Source organism: Coregonus lavaretus (assembly GCF_964263955.1).
Source record: "Coregonus lavaretus genome assembly, chromosome: 13".
In the NCBI taxonomy this organism is placed as follows: Eukaryota; Metazoa; Chordata; class Actinopteri; order Salmoniformes; family Salmonidae; genus Coregonus; species Coregonus lavaretus.
The window spans coordinates 24,965,319-24,982,411 of NC_140000.1; the positions used below are offsets into that span (position 1 = coordinate 24,965,319).

The 17,093-nt window shown below is 45.1% G+C and overlaps 1 protein-coding gene across 3 annotated transcripts; it reads right to left on the reverse strand.

Moving 5' to 3' along the window:
• Nucleotides 1-1,121: 1,121 nt before the first annotated feature.
• LOC311140693 (large proline-rich protein BAG6-like) lies at nucleotides 1,122-15,641 on the reverse strand. Of its 3 annotated transcripts, none has more exons than XM_084175874.1 (25): nucleotides 15,150-15,641; nucleotides 12,330-12,423; nucleotides 12,122-12,239; nucleotides 11,500-11,717; nucleotides 11,289-11,360; nucleotides 11,027-11,149; nucleotides 10,610-10,791; nucleotides 10,198-10,327; nucleotides 9,808-10,008; nucleotides 9,393-9,624; nucleotides 9,027-9,083; nucleotides 8,518-8,879; nucleotides 8,167-8,239; nucleotides 7,693-7,976; nucleotides 7,183-7,474; nucleotides 6,860-7,029; nucleotides 6,642-6,695; nucleotides 6,395-6,497; nucleotides 6,127-6,251; nucleotides 5,773-5,910; nucleotides 5,529-5,576; nucleotides 5,212-5,412; nucleotides 4,766-4,873; nucleotides 2,445-2,591; nucleotides 1,122-1,704 (listed from the first exon to the last, which is right to left on the reverse strand). In XM_084175874.1, exons 1-25 carry the CDS (start codon nucleotides 15,407-15,409, stop codon nucleotides 1,609-1,611), a joined length of 3,888 nt encoding a protein of 1,295 aa, XP_084032000.1. In that variant the 5' UTR covers nucleotides 15,410-15,641; the 3' UTR covers nucleotides 1,122-1,608. The 3 variants fall into 3 exon arrangements, with proteins under 3 accessions (XP_084032000.1, XP_084032002.1, XP_084032001.1); XM_084175876.1 differs by lacking the exon at nucleotides 15,150-15,641 and adding an exon at nucleotides 13,668-13,782; XM_084175875.1 differs by lacking the exon at nucleotides 15,150-15,641 and adding an exon at nucleotides 13,654-13,782.
• Between the last annotated feature and the right edge of the window lie 1,452 nt (nucleotides 15,642-17,093).

The window sequence follows — 17,093 nt, forward strand, 5'->3', positions numbered from 1 at the left end:
TCGAGTAAGCGTACAAGCTGACCAATCGGATCGCTCAAATCACCGTGGCTACAGCGCTTCCACTACCTCAGCCACAAAGTTTGATACTAGTTTACGTAAGATGTAATAACTTAAAACCATGACTACAGAGAGACTGTCAAAGAATACGTCAAAGAGCTGCTGTTTTTATGAGTGAGTTCATGTTAAATGTTTTATTCAGCACCGTCTACACTTTCTTTTCAACACTATTACGAAACGCGCTTCTCCCTGCAGCTGTAATGAATGGGTAGCCAAGTGTATCTACAGCCCTGCGTTTTTATTATTAGCAGCTCGTGTCTATTTTTAATATCGAGGAATATTTCACTTTCTATGGTCATAGGAACAACTGGGAATTTGGAAATCTCCGAGTTCAATGCGTTCAATGCAACTGGGAACTCTGATAACGAGAACCGACTGTGAAAGTTAGTTTTGAACCGTCATCCAAGTCAGAAATCTGGCATCTTTCTAGACCTCCAACCTGAAGATCACTGAGAAGAACAATATTGGCAGGCCAGGCATATAGCCACTACGCTGTGATAATGTATTAGGCCTATTGCACAAACCTCATTCTTATATAACTGTTTTTTATGGTAATGTTACAGTTAAGTCATGTTTAAAAATATTAAAGTGAGCGATAGCGCTCTGCTTGCTTTTTGACTGTGAAAGTGATCTTCACTCAAAGGTTGGTGACCACTGCCCTAGACAACTGAAAGGTTGGTACTTCTTGTTTCTCCACAACCACCATTAAACAACGTTGTGTACTTGGCCTCCCGAGTGGCGCAGCGGTCTAAGGCACTGCATCGCTAGAGGCGTCAATACAGAGGCTGTATCACAACCGGCGGTGAGTCCCATAGAGCGGCGCACAATTGGCCCAACGTCTTCCGGGTTAGGGGAGGGTTTGGTCGGAGGGGCCGTTCGCCTGCATGGTGTTTCCTCCGATACATTGGTGCGGCTGGCTTCCGGGTTAAGAGGGCGGGTGTTAAGAAGCGAGGTTAGGCGGGTCATGTTTCGGAGGATGCATGACTCGACCTTCGCCTCTCGAGCCCGTTGGGGAGTTGCAGCGATGAGACAAGATAGAAATTGTGGAATAAGAGGGGATAAACTTGTGTACCAAGTTCTTTATTCAGCACACTTACATTCATGTACCAAACAGCATTTACTTTCATCCCATGAAAGCATACTCTTGAAATAAGCCATTTTTATTTTCAGGGAAGCTAAATGAAAAACACAAAACAGGTATAGGCACGATAATATTAACATGGTAACAAAACAAAAATGGTGGAGCATTGCAAATGTAAGGTAAAAAGTCAGTCATCAATAAAATATGACCAAACAAACTTGTCAAATCAGGTGAGTGTTACATCACAGGGAGGGCAGAAAACAAATAGGCGCTGGAAAAGTAAAATCAGTCGGAGTAATTTAGTCAAAAGGAAATGCTAAGGTGTCTACGGTATTACAACAATTGGTAGGGGTAAAACTGCATTCAGTTGTGATACTGAGCAATCCAAAAAAGTAAGAAGGATGGTGAGGATGTATACAGGTTGGTTAAGTGTAAAATCTGATTAGGTTGCAAAACAAGTTGTGGTTAGGTTATGAGTCTGAGGAAAAAGCTCTGTGTGTGTTGGGGAACTGCTGAGAGCTGAAGTCAGGGTCCTCTCTCACTCGCTTCTTTATGTCTTTCTTCACCTGATGCAGAGGACAAAGGTGACAAATACAAAAAGGGTCATTCAATATATATTATTTAGTTATAACTCATCAGCTACATCGTTCAATATTGAAAATCACATAACCAGTGGTGTAAAATACTTAAGTAGTACTTTAAAGTATTTTTACTTAAGTAGTTTGCTTTACTAAAGAAAATAATGTACTTTTTACTCCATATGTTTTCCCTGACACCCAAAAGTACTCATTACATTTTGAATGCTTAGCAGGACAGGAAATTGGTCCAATTCACACACTTATCAAGAGAACATCCCTGGTCATCTCTACTGCCTCTGATCTGGCGGACTCACTAAACACAAATGCTTTGTAAGTGTTGGAGAGTGCCCCTGGCTATCCGCAAATGAAAAATAAATAACATTTTATTTATTTAACTAGGCAAGTCACATTGTGCTGTCTGGTTTGCTAAATAAGGAATTTACATTTGCTTTTGATACTTAAGTATATTTAAAATCAAATACTTTTACTCAAGTAGTATTTTACCCGGTGACTCACTTTTACTTGAGTAATTTTCTATTAAGATATCTTTAATAGAAAATGGGTAGTTTTCCCACCACTGCATATAAAGTCATCAGTGGCAGCTCCCTAATGGCCATTTACAATCATGTGTCAAAGTCAATGTGTGGCATCTCTAATATTAGGAGAAGCCATGGAATGATGAAACAGGTTGTTTTTCTGTTAGTGACAGTGTTAGTGGAAGACTGTACCTGCTCTGCATAGGCCTCCTGGAGCTCAGGGCTGTCAAGCTCCTCTTGCAGGCTGTCTGGGGAAGTGACCGGCCTGACTCCGGCCGTCCTCGCTGCCCTGCTCACTGTGTCGGAGAGGGAGAGAAGAGCACCGTCCCCCTGTCCTGTCTAAAAAAGTAATAATTAAAAACACACCCTGGTCATACTCTAATCCAACTTTTAGTGCAAGAATAAGCTCTCGCACTCAGATGTTGAACATAGCATGCTGATACTACAATTTTACATTTACGTCATTTAGCAGACGCTCTTATCCAGAGCGACTTACAGTTAGCACATATATTATTTGATCAAACCCACAACCCTGGCGTTGCAAACGCCATGCTCTACCAACTGAGCTACATCCCCTGCCGGCCATTCCCTCCCCTACCCTGGACGACACTGGGCCAATTGTGCGCCGCCCCATGGGTCTCCCGGTCGCGGCCGGCTACAACAGAGCCTGGATTCGAACCAGGATCTCTAGTGGCACAGCTAGCACTGCAATGCAGTGCCTTAGACCACTGCGCCACTCGGGAGACTAATGTAAACTACAATGTGATCATAGTTTACATTAGCCCTGATATACAGTGGGGAAAAAAAGTATTTAGTCAGCCACCAATTGTGCAAGTTCTCCCACTTAAAAAGATGAGAGAGGCCTGTAATTTTCATCATAGGTACACGTCAACTATGACAGAAAATCACATTGTAGGATTTTTAATGAATTTATTTGCAAATTATGGTGGAAAATAAGTATTTGGTCACCTACAAACAAGCAAGATTTCTGGCTCTCACAGACCTGTAACTTCTTCTTTAAGAGGCTCCTCTGTCCTCCACTCGTTACCTGTATTAATGACACCTGTTTGAACTTGTTATCAGTATAAAATACACATGTCCACAACCTCAAACAGTCACACTCCAAACTCCACTATGGCCAAGACCAAAGAGCTGTCAAAGGACACCAGGAACAAAATTGTAGACCTGCACCAGGCTGGGAAGACTGAATCTGCAATAGGTAAGCAGCTTGGTTTGAAGAAATCAACTGTGGGAGCAATTATTAGGAAATGGAAGACATACAAGACCACTGATAATCTCCCTCGATCTGGGGCTCCACGCAAGATCTCACCCCGTGGGGTCAAAATGATCACAAGAACGGTGAGCAAAAATCCCAGAACCACACGGGGGGACCTAGTGAATGACCTGCAGAGAGCTGGGACCAAAGTAACAAAGCCTACCATCAGTAACACACTACGCCGCCAGGGACTCAAATACTGCAGTGCCAGACGTGTCCCCCTGCTTAAGCCAGTACATGTCCAGGCCCGTCTGAAGTTTGCTAGAGTGCATTTGGATGATCCAGAAGAGGATTGGGAGAATGTCAGATGAAACCAAAATAGAACCTTTTGGTAGAAACTCAACTCGTCGTGTTTGGAGGACAAAGAATGCTGAGTTGCATCCAAAGAACACCATACCTACTGTGAAGCATGGGGGTGGAAACATCATGCTTTGGGGCTGTTTTTCTGCAAAGGGACCAGGACGACTGATCCGTGTAAAGGAAAGAATGAATGGGGCCATGTATCGTGAGATTTTGAGTGAAAACCTCCTTCCATCAGCAAGGGCATTGAAGATGAAATGTGGCTGGGTCTTTCAGCATGACAATGATCCCAAACACACCGCCCGGGCAACGAAGGAGTGGCTTCGTAAGAAGCATTTCAAGGTCCTGGGGTGGCCTCGCCAGTCTCCAGATCTCAACCCCATAGAAAATCTTTGGAGGGAGTTGAAAGTCTGTGTTGCCCAGCGACAGCCCCAAAACATCACTGCTCTAGAGGAGATCTGCATGGAGGAATGGGCCAAAATACCAGCAGCAGTGTGTGAAAACCTTGTGAAGACTTACAGAAAACGTTTGACCTGTGTCATTGCCAACAAAGGGTATATAACAAAGTATTGAGAAACTTTTTGTTATTGACCAAATACTTATTTTCCACCATAATTTGCAAATAAACTCATAAAAAATCCTACAATGTGATTTTCTGGAATTTTTTTTCTCATTTTGTCTGTCATAGTTGACGTGTACCTATGATGAAAATTACAGGCCTCTTATCTTTTTAAGTGGGATAACTTGCACAATTGGTGACTGACTAAATACTTTTTCCCCCCCACTGTAGCAAGGCTCCATGTTTTAGCCATGAATCATTCTGCCAACAAATCTTGCAGGATGCCTTCTATAACTAAAGACTAGTGAGATCAGGGCTTATCTTTTGTACATAAAGGTTAGTTTCATTCACAGGACCGCACAGGCAATCTCTATTTACCTTCCTGCGTTTGGCAGGCATCCCATGTAAATAGGCGTCAGACATGGGAGGCTGGGCCTTCATCTTCCTCTGGGTGATCAGGTCATGTCTGATGATGGGCACCCACTCCTATCACACAGAGAACAGACAGTTATAAACTCACTATACAGAGCCATACAACTGCACACTTGATTTTAAGACTTGAATGGGTTTGGATAGAGGTCTGATTAGGCTAAACACTTCCATTGTGGTATAATTTCCTTTCATATAGCTTATTTTATTTCTCCAAGAATCCGAACTACAAGTCAACGAAATTCAGTATAAATTCAACTAGAAACCTGTATGTAAAAAAGAAAACAGCATGTGGACAGAGTAGAAGACAGAATGGCAAAGCAAACAGCAGGAGTGGAAGAGAGAAGGAGTGGAAAAGAGAAAGCTTGGAAGAGAGAGCTAAACAGTGTTCTTACAGCAGGGACGGCAGCAGCCCAGGCCTCAGTCTCTCCACCAGGCTCCTCCCTCCCGCTGGCTTCAGCTGCTGCCATGGTGCCACCCAATGGCGCAGCCCCTCCGGTGGCTCCAGTTTCCCTGGGCTCCGCCCTGGTCTCCCGTGACGATGCCATGGCTTCCTCAGCTGTGGTGGCCGGGGCTGGGGAGTGGGTGTCCTCCATCTAAGGTGGGATGGAGAAAGAGAAAAGAGAGTTAAGGTGAGGAACTAAAGCGTTAACACACCAAGGTATATCGAGGACAATATAATGAATCTCACAAATAAATGTGAAATACTCACCTCCATGATCTGGGCACGTTCAGGCTCCTGTGCATTAGAAGCCTCCCCCTTGGAAAGAAACCATTGAACATATATTGCTTGAGTGGAATCTGGTAATGGAATCTATGACAGCTATCATAACGGACCCTTGATTAGCAAATGATTATGGTATCCATGTGCATCGTTCGATTTAGACCAGTAAATAAGCCTTCTAGAACACAACAACACTGACCTGTTGGTGAGATGGTGTGTGTGTGTTAATTACCTGCTGTGTGTAGATGGCATAATGCAGTATCTGGTCCTCTGTGACAGGGATGTGCTCCAGGATGACCTGGAGCCTCATGGTCATCATACTGGTCAGCCAGTTCACCAGGCTGGGATTCATATCAGCTGACAACGTCCTCTGTAACGGGAGAGGGGGTCAACACACCTATTCACCGGTCTATGGGCCGTTCACAACCTATTGACGAGATTTCAGTCTAGTCATATCCATTTAGCTATTTTTTCAAATCTATAGAAAGAGTATTGTAAATCATCTCAGACAGACAGACAGACAGGAGGAGAGACATTGAGTGTGAGGTTGTAGATCATGTCATCAGGATCATGTGTGTGTACTGACTATGCGGTGGTTGATGACAGAAGTGAGGGCACTCTGCTCTCCTCTCAGACAGTACAGGTTGAGGGCCAGACACTCAAACAGCCCCTGGTTGCACATCTGCAGCAGCTGCGGCCCAAACGTGTTGTCTGCAGAGGTGAAAACACAGCAATAAGTGACAAAAGCACTGACATTCATAGGCCAGGTCAGATGAATTGCGTCAAATAATGACATTTGGCACAATAAAGCCACTTCAAGATAAACAATGACAAATAAAGACAGAATATGTTACCTGTGCAGCATAGAATATGCGTGGCGATGCGCGTTAACTGCTGTCTGAAGAAGGACAGATTGGTCTGAGTGATGTTGACACCCTCCAACACTGCCACTGAAGACTAAAAAGGACCAAGACAAAGAGAAATGTGAGGGATTGATTCACCAACTGGCCACGGGGAGAATTTAAAAGCGACTGATATTATTGGGCAATTTGAAGACCGCTGACTAAAAAGTGGGCAGCCTAAGTGAACTACGGTACTTACAAAGCTCTCGGTAATGTACTCCACAAGCTCATTGGTGAGACCATCAGCAGCAGCCTAAGATCACAGTGAAAATAACAACATAAAAGAGAGAACCAAAGAGAAAGAGGGAGAGATGAGACTCATCAAGTAGCTCATCTAGCCCCATGTGCAGTGACAGTAATGACAGGTGACAGTAACATCCCAGATAGAGGCGGTTTTATAGACGGTGGCCCACTCACAGCGATGTTGTGGTCGGTGGGCTCCCTCCCGTTGAGGTAGTGCTGGGTGAAGAACTCAGCCAACTGGGTCTGGATACGGCCCAGGGGCTGGTTCTGACCATGGAGCAGCAAGACCAGGTCCACCATGGAGAAGTTCTGACAGACCAGGGTCAGTAGGTCTCCAAAGAAACCTGAGGGAGAGACACAACTGTGTGGACATGGAACAAAAACATTGAGGAAGATAGCGCACGGGAGAAAAAGAAGGAACGCGGGAGAAAGAGATTACACTTCATAGACAGAAAGAGAGCAAGGTAGAAGAAAGCAAACGAGACAGAAACTCTTACCCATGGCGTCCCCTGTGCCGGGTGTGAAGATGTTGCTGGTCTCGGAGAGCCTCTGGATGAACTGGGCGATGCTCTCAGTGTTACTCTGGGGAGAACCCAGGGAGCCCATCATGGTGGACAGGACCCCCTGTACAATCCCAGTGAACAGCTCTGGATTCAGGGCCTCTCCCTGGGCCCCGGCACCGTCCCCTGTGGGAGGGTTAGGGGTGGTCCCGGGTGGAGGGGTGGGGGTGCCAGGGGCAGGGGGCTGGTGGGCACCGTTTGGGGGGGGTGAGAAGACTGGTCCGGAGGCCTACGATAGAGAGCGAGATGATGGACAGGGAGAAAATAAAATGTATCATATGAAAGATATGTAGTTAAGAAACCATTATGGTATTCTTACAACTAACACATCAGTTAACTGGAGGATGATGTCATCTTGGTTTCAACCATTCTGTTGTAACAGGCACTACGGCTATATGTCCTAATCCACAAAACAGCCTTGGAACAAACTCTGATCCAGACACTGACCTGCATGAAGTCAGACACTCCCTGGACGAAGGCAGGCACTCCGGGCATGGTCACAGTGATGGAGGGTCCCATGGCCCCAGGAACTGCCCCCGCTGTCCCCAGGAGAGAGCCCAGGAGCTGGGCCAGTTCAGGGGGAGCTCCCTGGGGCATGGTGGGGATGGCGCCGGGCTGGCCTGGGGGAACAGTGGCGCCAGGGGCAGGGGTGGGGATAGGGCCAGAGTAGGAAGAAGAGTTGGAGGAGGATGAGAAGGTATGAGAGGCAGAGGATGTGGCTGTTTGACCAGCTGGGGGGGAAGGAAGACAGGAGAGGAATTAGAGTCGGCTTACAGTACACTTAAAACACTGATAACACTTCAAAACAGAGGATTAACTTTTAGTGTGATGTTAACTAGGCAATGTTCCCCCCCCCCCACAGCCACCAAAAAGAAGAGGCTAGAAAGGTGGGGTGTATATTGTCTTTCTAAGACAGCATACCCATCTGTCCAGGCATCAGGAGTTGTCCCACCAGTCCACTAATCATCTGATTGAGGGCAGCAGGAGGGAAGGGCTGTGGGGGAGAGGTCATAGGTCAACACAGTGTCCATTAGCATATAAGACAAATACAAACATGGCTATGCCATTAAGACTTTCAGAGCACTACAGCTTAAGACAATTGGTACTGTCGATGGAAAATGCCCACAACGACTAGCAAATACGAAAACCTCCTACTGAAATTCCAAGTCTTGACAACTTCTTGTCAAAACTTGACTGAAATCTACAAGCCATTAACCTCAGTCCTGCACTAAACCCATAAGGCACCAAACCCCCTATCACAAACGTGCTCACCTGTCCTGGTTGCTGACCCATCATGGGGGGCACGCTAGCCCTCAGGTTGATGGTGGCCCCCCGGGTGCCAAAGGCAGGTGGAGGGATCCTGGGGGCAAAGGCGGGCCGGGTGAACACCACCCTGGCCTGGGGGGCCCCGGGAGAAGGTGGAGGGGGTGCCGTGGGGGTGGTGGTGGGGGTGTTAGGGCCGGTGGTGGTGGTGGAAGAGGTAGCGGTGGAGCCTGGTGGGGTGGGCTGGGGGTGTTGGCCAGGGACGGCGCCCCCGGTGGCAGCAGCCACAGCCTCAGTGTACTGGGCGATCTGCTGCACAATGGACTGCATGAAGTCTGGGTTCATCTGAACACCGGGGGGCATCTGGAAGCCTGGGGAGAGAGGATAAGAAGATTTCTTTGTGCCTTGAAAATTGGATTCAGGATCTCTGGTATATAGGGCTTTACTCTAGTCCCCAGTTATTCGGAGATACAACCAGAAGAACTAAACCATCATCATGAAGTGTTACCAACACTCACCTGGCTGACCCGTTCCTGCAGTGTTTGGCTGTCCAGCTGCCTGAGGAACACCAGAGTCTGTACACACACACACACACGTTTGAACTGTAAACAGTGTGTAAAAACAAATGGACTCTATGGTTTAACAAGCATGTACAAAAAAACACCCTTCCTAAATTGAACGAGACCTATCGATTTGAGCAGTACAGGGACCTGTACGGTACTTTGACTATTGGTCAAAGAAAGAAAACTTTCTCTCAGCAAATACCATTTGGCAATAAATGCAATGGTAGAGTTATTCACTTCCAAGGGGCCATTTGTGGACGAGAAAAAGATTGACATGTTGTGGTAAAGCATTCAATCAGTGGCGGGTAGGGGACAACACACCGTCCGTGTTCATCTGCATCATGACCACCGGCATTGTCTGGTGGCTGATCCTGATGACCCGGGGGCCAGGCTGTCCCTGTCCAGCCTGCTGATTGGACAGTGGAGGCTGTGAGGGGGAGGTCTGTCCCTGACCTGGCTGGTCCGATTGGCTGGCGGCCTGACTGGGCTGGGCCTGTCCCTCTGTAGCTGGTCTGCCATTGGACGCCATTGTGACCGTGGCTCCCAGGTTCATCTGCAGATGAGTTTTCAAATGTAAATGACGTACTGTGTTCCATTGGCAAACAATGATATCAAATGAAGTTTAAATTAACCAATATAACAACTAAATATGTAAGATAGAAATAATGTAATAGGTCTAAGTGTCTGCCAGGTCACAACAAAACAAGTTTGACAATGGGATTCAACACTGACTAACATGTAGTGGGATGTGGTGATGCACGGCTCCAGGCATGGTGACTGGGGAGGTGTAGTGAGACATTGGCCGGATCACATGTAGGTGGCGTGGGGTGGGGCTCAGCAGGTTGCAGCGCAGGTCGCTAAGGGCAACCAGGGCGTTGCCAAGGAGACGGAGGGCCTCCCCCACCAGGTTGAGAATCCGCTGGTCCTCCTCTCTCTCCTGCGTGTGACAAGAGGGCTTAAGACATTTTCTGAGAACATGTTTTGATATTTTATTCAGGTAGTCTTGAGGGAAAAGTGACAAGTATTGTAAGAGTCCGACTGCAATACAGCAAACAATCATGACTTTCTAAATCTGATCAGTGCAAGTGAATTGTACTTAACCACAAAGCTCTAAGTTATGGCTTACGGTGTTTGCGTATTCTACGGTGGCAGCAGACTCTAGGATAGAGTGTGTTCTCTGGATGAACGGCTGAAGCCTCTCCTCCGCCCTCCTCAGCTCTGACAGCATCTCCACCAGTTCTGCTGGGCTGGGGTGACTGTTGAGGGGAGAGAAGGGATGAGGTATCCTTATTTACATGCATCACAGGTCTTCTAATAACAACCACGATGACTAAAGCCAAGTTTCATGTGTTGATGTCAATGGGAGATTCTGTGCGAAAGTGTGAAAATTGTGCGTGCATGTCTCAAGTTCCAGATTAAGCCCTATTCTTCTTAATTCACATTAAATGGCCAAAACAAGTTTGATAACTTTTGAATTCAGTATAGAGCAAAAAAATAAAACACATGCAGGACAGCAATAGTTAGCAATAATGTCTTACTTTGGTCCAGCTTGGGCGGCTCCCTCTGTTTGAGTGGAGGAAGAGAAAGATGGAGGGGTAGTAGATGGAGGTGGAGACGTGTCCATGGGCTGGGTGGAGGGAGAGGGAGTGGAGGAGGAGGAAGAGGAGGGAGGAGGTGCAGCAGCAGAATCCAGTTGGGCTGAGGTGCCACTTGGTTGACCCTGAGATTGAGCGACAAGGTAGCAGGTAAGGGGAGGACATTGCTCAGTCATCTTAATTGAATTACTTCGAACTCAAATAGACCTGCTTCCTGAGACTGCCTAGAATATTTTCAAATAACATATTGTCCAAATACGTTAATATTATGTTTAACGTTTGAGCCAGTGTATTCATTAAAAATAGGTCTGTACTGTGGGTATTCCTAGTTGTTCTAATCTTTATAACTTAACACCTCACCTCCATCCTCTCGATGAGGGCATTTGTGTCCCTCAGCAGGTTCTCAGCCAATAGCAGTCTCAGCCTGGGCTCACTCTGCACCGATTGGTCCATATCAATGTGCACATTCATGGAACCATTGCTCTGTGAGAGCAAGAGTATTAGTTGACAGCTACTCAACGTGTTCATTCATAGCCTTTTATAAATGTATATAGAAATTGATAGATAAAATCCATAAATGAGGATGTATACTATGTTATAAATCATATATTCGATTTCTTACCCCGGTGCTGGTGCTGACTCTGGCATTCCTAGCATTCTCTCCCAAGCCTGACATCATTTGCTGGACTGACATCTAAGAAGAGTGTGGGAGACAGTATATGCTCGATATCAGTACTCATCCACACCAGGCGCTTAGGATATCATAATAAACCATGGAACCAAGACAAATTTGATCCAAAAATGGGTATAACATACACACTCAAAAGCTGTACCTGGATCTGCTGAGGGTCCATGACGTTAACCGGGAGGTTGAAGGTTCCCAGCATGACATAGCTGTTGGCGTTGCGGTCGTGTGGAGGCACTTGGGACGTTCCCTGGGAGGTGGTAGAGGAGGGCGGCGCTCCGGCCTCCGCTCCCCCTGACCCCGATCCTGGCTGGGAGGGCTGAGGGGGGGCCCGCTCCACCAGGTGGATGACTTTTCCACTGACGTCTGAGACACAGAGGAAATAGAGAACAAGGAATATCATTTCTATTCATGTTAGAGGACACAGGTGCTCCATTAACCTACCAGGTGATGTGCATAGCAGCCAAACGGCTTACAGCAATTACATGATGGGTACTCAAGAGTTCTGATGGTGTGCAGTTGTATAATAGGCCTACATCTGTGCATTACTGGCCTTGTAAATCATGGATGAAGTGAATATGAGGGTAATTCTATATATCACATATAGACAAAGATGTCTGTCTGTTTGCTGCATTTCTGTTCTTTGTTGACAGATGCTTTGCTGCAGCTGTGTGCTACTACAGATAAAACTGTCTGGACTAATCTCATGTTTGTTAGCATGTGGCCATTTTGTATTGATTCCAGGCAGCTCCACAGACAGCATTACTCACTGTACTCTGTCAGGGTCCTCTCATCCTGCAGGACTCGACCCTGGTAAATCAGCCTCTGTTTGTCCACAGGAATCCCCACTGAAGTGGCAATGTGCTCCTTGAACTCTTTCACTGTCAACTGAGAAAAAGACACTGGTGTGAGGATTAGGCCTATATCCAGTATATGTAAGGCTACTGTAAAAGCGCCCCGTTGGAAATGAGAACGTACCTGTCCGCCTACAGTGTAACTTCGGCTCTGGGAGTCCAAAGTTTTGACAGTCACTTCTATATCAGCACCAGGTTCCTCCATGGTTACGTTTACCCTGTGTGTCAAGTAACAGAGGCAATAGAATAGATGATCATATCAATGCTGTCATGAATAGCATTATGTAAGGGTTAATCAACGAGGGGCTACGCGCCAGCGGCGTGGAACTAACCTTCCACAGAGTTGCATTATTTTCCAGAGCCCCGAGTTGATTACCCATTTCATACCATGACTATAAGATAAAGCTGCAATATGTAACTTATTGGGCAACCCGACCAAATTCACATAAAATGTGTCATGATCTGTCATTCTCATTGAAAGCAAATCAAAGAAGCGGTAAATCTGTTCTATGTGCGCTATTTCTATGCTCATCGTTTACTTTAGGTTTAGTACCCCAGCTTCAAACAGCTGAAAAAACAATATTTTTGGTTCGAAGCGGTTTAGATGGTACAATGCAACCAAGGAAATGGCACAGTAATTTCTGCATAGTGCACATTTAACACATTTGCGGCTAGAAATGTGTTCATTTGCAGGTACAAATGTGTTCAACATCCACTGAAGTAGTTAGCAAATGTACTATATCGCTATAGTAGTTGCCTTGGTAACCAAACAAACAGACTTACTAGTTAAGCTAACCAAACCATCAGTCTCAGCTTGCTATTATGAAAATCGAATTCAATAATGTTTCAATTCGACTGTTGCTATAAAAAGCAGCTCAAACGTAGAAAATGCAAGAATGAACTATAGCCATTAAATTCTACCATGCTGATTTACCATGCGTTAACAGGGAAATAATGCACGCTCTAGAATGCTCTTCAAGCCAATCAGAAACGAGTATTCAACAATGCCATGGTATAATGTAGCTAATATAATTTAAATAGGTTAGTTACCTAGCTAACTTTAACTAGCTAGCTACTGACTAAACAAAGATAATATGTGGTCTAACGTTAATGGTCATCATGGAAGCTGCCATAGCTAGCTACAATAGCTAGCTAGCTGACTGGCTAACAGCCTTGCCTTGAAGCAAACATGGCCAAACAGAACCTTTTCATGTCAGCGTTCTCTTGATATATATCCATATTAATTGTAAATCGAACTTCTACAAAAGTGATGGTCCAATACATTTCACACTAATATTGACATTATAAAACGCCAGTGAAACTTGTAGCAAGGTAGCTTCTAGCTAGCAGTTAGCTAGCTAGCCTTGAGCTAACGTTACCATTAGCTGTATGAAGTCAGCTAACGTTAGCTAGCTACCTTCCTACCAGCTAGTTACTTATTTACTTACTTGATAGCTCCTACCTGTGAAGTTAAATCTTTCGAGTTCACCAAAATGTTTGCCGATTATTCAGTGTTGAACGTAAAGCTAGCTAGTTCCTCCTAGATGATGATACGTCTACACATATAGCAACTGCGGTTAAAGTAACGTGACATATGATTAGCTAGCAGAACAGCTGTGACGTTTCAAACATACAGTAACAAATGGGACGTGCTAATGCAGTCAGTTCAACATGTTTTGCTTATAGCTGCTAAATGGATCTGCTAGAGAATATCCCCAGTGCAGTTATATGAGCAGATGAAGGTAAGGTGGGGATGTTTTTGTTAAAACCAGGCCTGTAGGAAATTAGGGGAAACAAAGAGGTCCAAGACCTCATTAACAAAGTTAGACTTCATGATTTCCTCTTTCTTTAAAAGGCATCCCACCAAAGTGAACAGGGCTTCCAGTTCCGACAAAGGCCTGAGACCTCAGGGGTTATCAATTCAAAGTTATGTAGCGATTGAGAGAGGAAGAGTGGGGCTTGAAGGTGGAAGTATAATAAAAGGGAAACAAAGTGTTTCTCTTTTCCTTTCTTGAGACTTGTTTGTTGTTTGATAACTGCAAGATAAGTAGGAGTTGAAAAGCAGAAAGAGATGTGCCTGTCCTATACAAAAAAAAGTATAATATGCAAACAAAATATAATCTGCTGATAAATAAATGCTGTCTGAGTTTGCATGTTTTGGCTGAAGCCAAAATAGGCATGGTACACTTGTGGGAGAAGAGCCTATCGCTGGTGCATGTCAATAATCCTTCATCTCCTTTCCTACCGTTTTATTTTACTAATTTAACAGAAACTCTAATCAAGACACTAACCACTAGAGTATTTTCTAGTATGTAATATGGAGGATGACCATCAGGAACTAGTTTAGAGGGAGAGTTGAAATTGGGGCTTGAACAGTGGCTCCTGCAGCGCAGGCGAGCATCTAATGTACACAAAAGCCAGCCCTCTGAGCTCTGTGCAAAACCATACATTGAAAAACATCCTCGTGCATCCGGAGATCAGAGCTGCAACAGGGCGTGCCAAAAAAAGCCTGGGCCTCTGGGCAGAGGCAGTGCAACATACACCGAGGGTCAAGACTGTTTCTGTTTCAAAACGTTTTACAACAGAAAACGTTTATTCCAAACGGGAAACGTTTTGCAACCAAAACGAGTTTCTATTGGACAAATTCCGGTAAATCCAGCCCCGTTTCGTTTGCTTCCGTTGGGTTCTTAAACGATTTCTTTTGCAATACGTAATGAATACACCCCTGCTGCTCAGGGCAATATGCAAAGAGAGGAATGAAGTCACTTTGGAGTTGGACTGAGATGCACCCTTACATTCCGTTTGTTTTCCTCTGGATTTGGAGAGTAGCCTAGCCAGGAACCCAACCTGATGTAACGGTTAATGGATTCCAGGCTACTTGGAGAGTGAACTGATCAGAACAGATATAGCCTAAACATAAAGTGGATAGACTATGGTAAACTACCTTGGTGGATCTGTGACTGGTACACGCTCCTCCTGTTCTTCTTCCTCGGACTCGTAATCTATTCTTCTCCTCCTCCTCAGTGGCGATGTATCTCCGACCATAGATTCGAACATGTATGGCTGGATTGGCCCATTATGCAGGTAATCTGCAAATTCTTCCCAGGATGACGAATCTCCATCATCTGTGTAGCTGTCAGTGTCTGTTAAATCTTCATCCGCCGAGACATCACGGTTTACTAAATTGCGGTCCTTGTCTGTCATGTTTCCACGTGCGAATTCAGCTAGCCAGCTAACTTTATGATGATTTGAACTTAAGTGGAAACTGGCCAGCTAGATAGCTAGCGTTATGTACTTAGGAAGAAAACTAAAGAGACATTTTGCAGATAGCCACCTCTTCAGACTCAAACCAGTTTACATTTACAAATAATTTGACGTTACTCAGAAAGGCAGGGGGAAAACACACACCTGAAAAGGAGTGCATCTCTACTCAAAAGTTTCAGGTCTTCCTCTGCTTGTATCCTTTCACCTACACCAAAGTGGCTGGTCGACCACAACCTCAAAAACTTGTCAGGGGAGGGCACACATCCGCGCTGTCTGGGAGGCGGGAACTGTAGCAGATGCTAACAGCCAATGAAATCAAACAACCGGACGGGAGCCACGAATCTGCGCAGGTGCTGGACTGGTGCTGGCTTGAGGGGGTTCGATTAATCTCGCCCGGACGCCCGTGGTTGCGTGTTTTGCACCGGCTGAATGTTGATCGCATTCGATTTGGGGGCGTGAGCCAGGTGCACCGCTCTGTCTGATGGAGAAGTCGGCTCAAAACAAAAGTGACGTAGTTAAGCACGTGTAGTAATTAGTTGGATGTGTTTTCCCATGCAAAAGTGATTGCTTTTGATACAAACGCTTTATCTGCATTCCTAATGAAAACTAGTTTGAAAAATTCAAACATTTATTTTATGTAAAATATATTTTGTATATTTCTGGATGATGCACCATGTTTTGCAACATAAACTGTTTACTCTAAACTGAAAAAACTGTAAACAGTTTCCGTTGACATAATGAATACACCCAAGGTGTAATCCAGTTGGTGCTGGTATGTTTGTTTGTACTGCTTTGGTTCAGTGGAGGCTCCTCAGAGGAGGAAGGGGAGGACCGTCCTCCTCAGTGAATTTCATAAAAATAGTGAAACATTTAAAAAGTTATCCTTTTCAGGTTGAACTATACTAAATATATTCACATGTCACCAAATAATTGATTAAAACACACTGTTTTGCAATGAAGGTCTACAGTAGCCTCAACAGCACTCTGTAGGGTAGCACCATGGTGTAGCCGGAGGACAGCTAGCTTCCGTCCTCCTCTGGGTACATTGACTTCAATACAAAACATAAGAGGGTCATGGTTATCACCCCCTTCCATAGACTTACACAGTAATTATGCTAGGTTGGAGGACATCCTCCAGAAGCTATCAGAGCTCTTGCAGCATGAACTGACATGTTTTCCACCCAATCAAAGGGTCAGAGAATGAATCTAGTACTGAAAGCATAAACTACAGCTAGCTAGCACTGCAGTGCAAAAAAATGTGGTGAGTAGTTGACTCAAAGAGAGAGAAAGACAATAGTTAATTTCTTCAAAAATTAAGGATAAGCAAGAGAGAAATGCAGCTAGCTAGTTTAGCCTACTCAAACACCCAGCTCAAACAGAGAGGGATGCTATGTTAGTTAGCTGGCTATGACTATCCAACACTGGAACTCTTCCAAGTCAAGGTAAGCTTTTGGTTTTACTAATTTATTGCCACCGGGGCCTGCCGGTGTAACTGCTAAACTGCTTACTGCTTACTGTACTGCATGATTGTAGCGGGTTTACTAACGCGTTAGTTCTATTACCTTTGTTGACTATGACATTACTTTAGCTAATATGGTGACAATGATGTAGGCTGTGTGTAGCG

Coding starts and splice junctions, on each gene's coding strand:
- LOC311140693 (XM_084175874.1), bottom strand. CDS start 15,409: ATGACAGACAAGGACCGCAATTTAGTAAACCGTGATGTCTCGGCGGAT. Junction 11,718..12,121: donor GAGGACCCTGACAGAGTACA/GTGAGTAATGCT, acceptor TCTGTGTCTCAG/ACGTCAGTGGAAAAGTCATC. Junction 6,696..6,859: donor CCACCGACCACAACATCGCT/GTGAGTGGGCCA, acceptor CTGTGATCTTAG/GCTGCTGCTGATGGTCTCAC.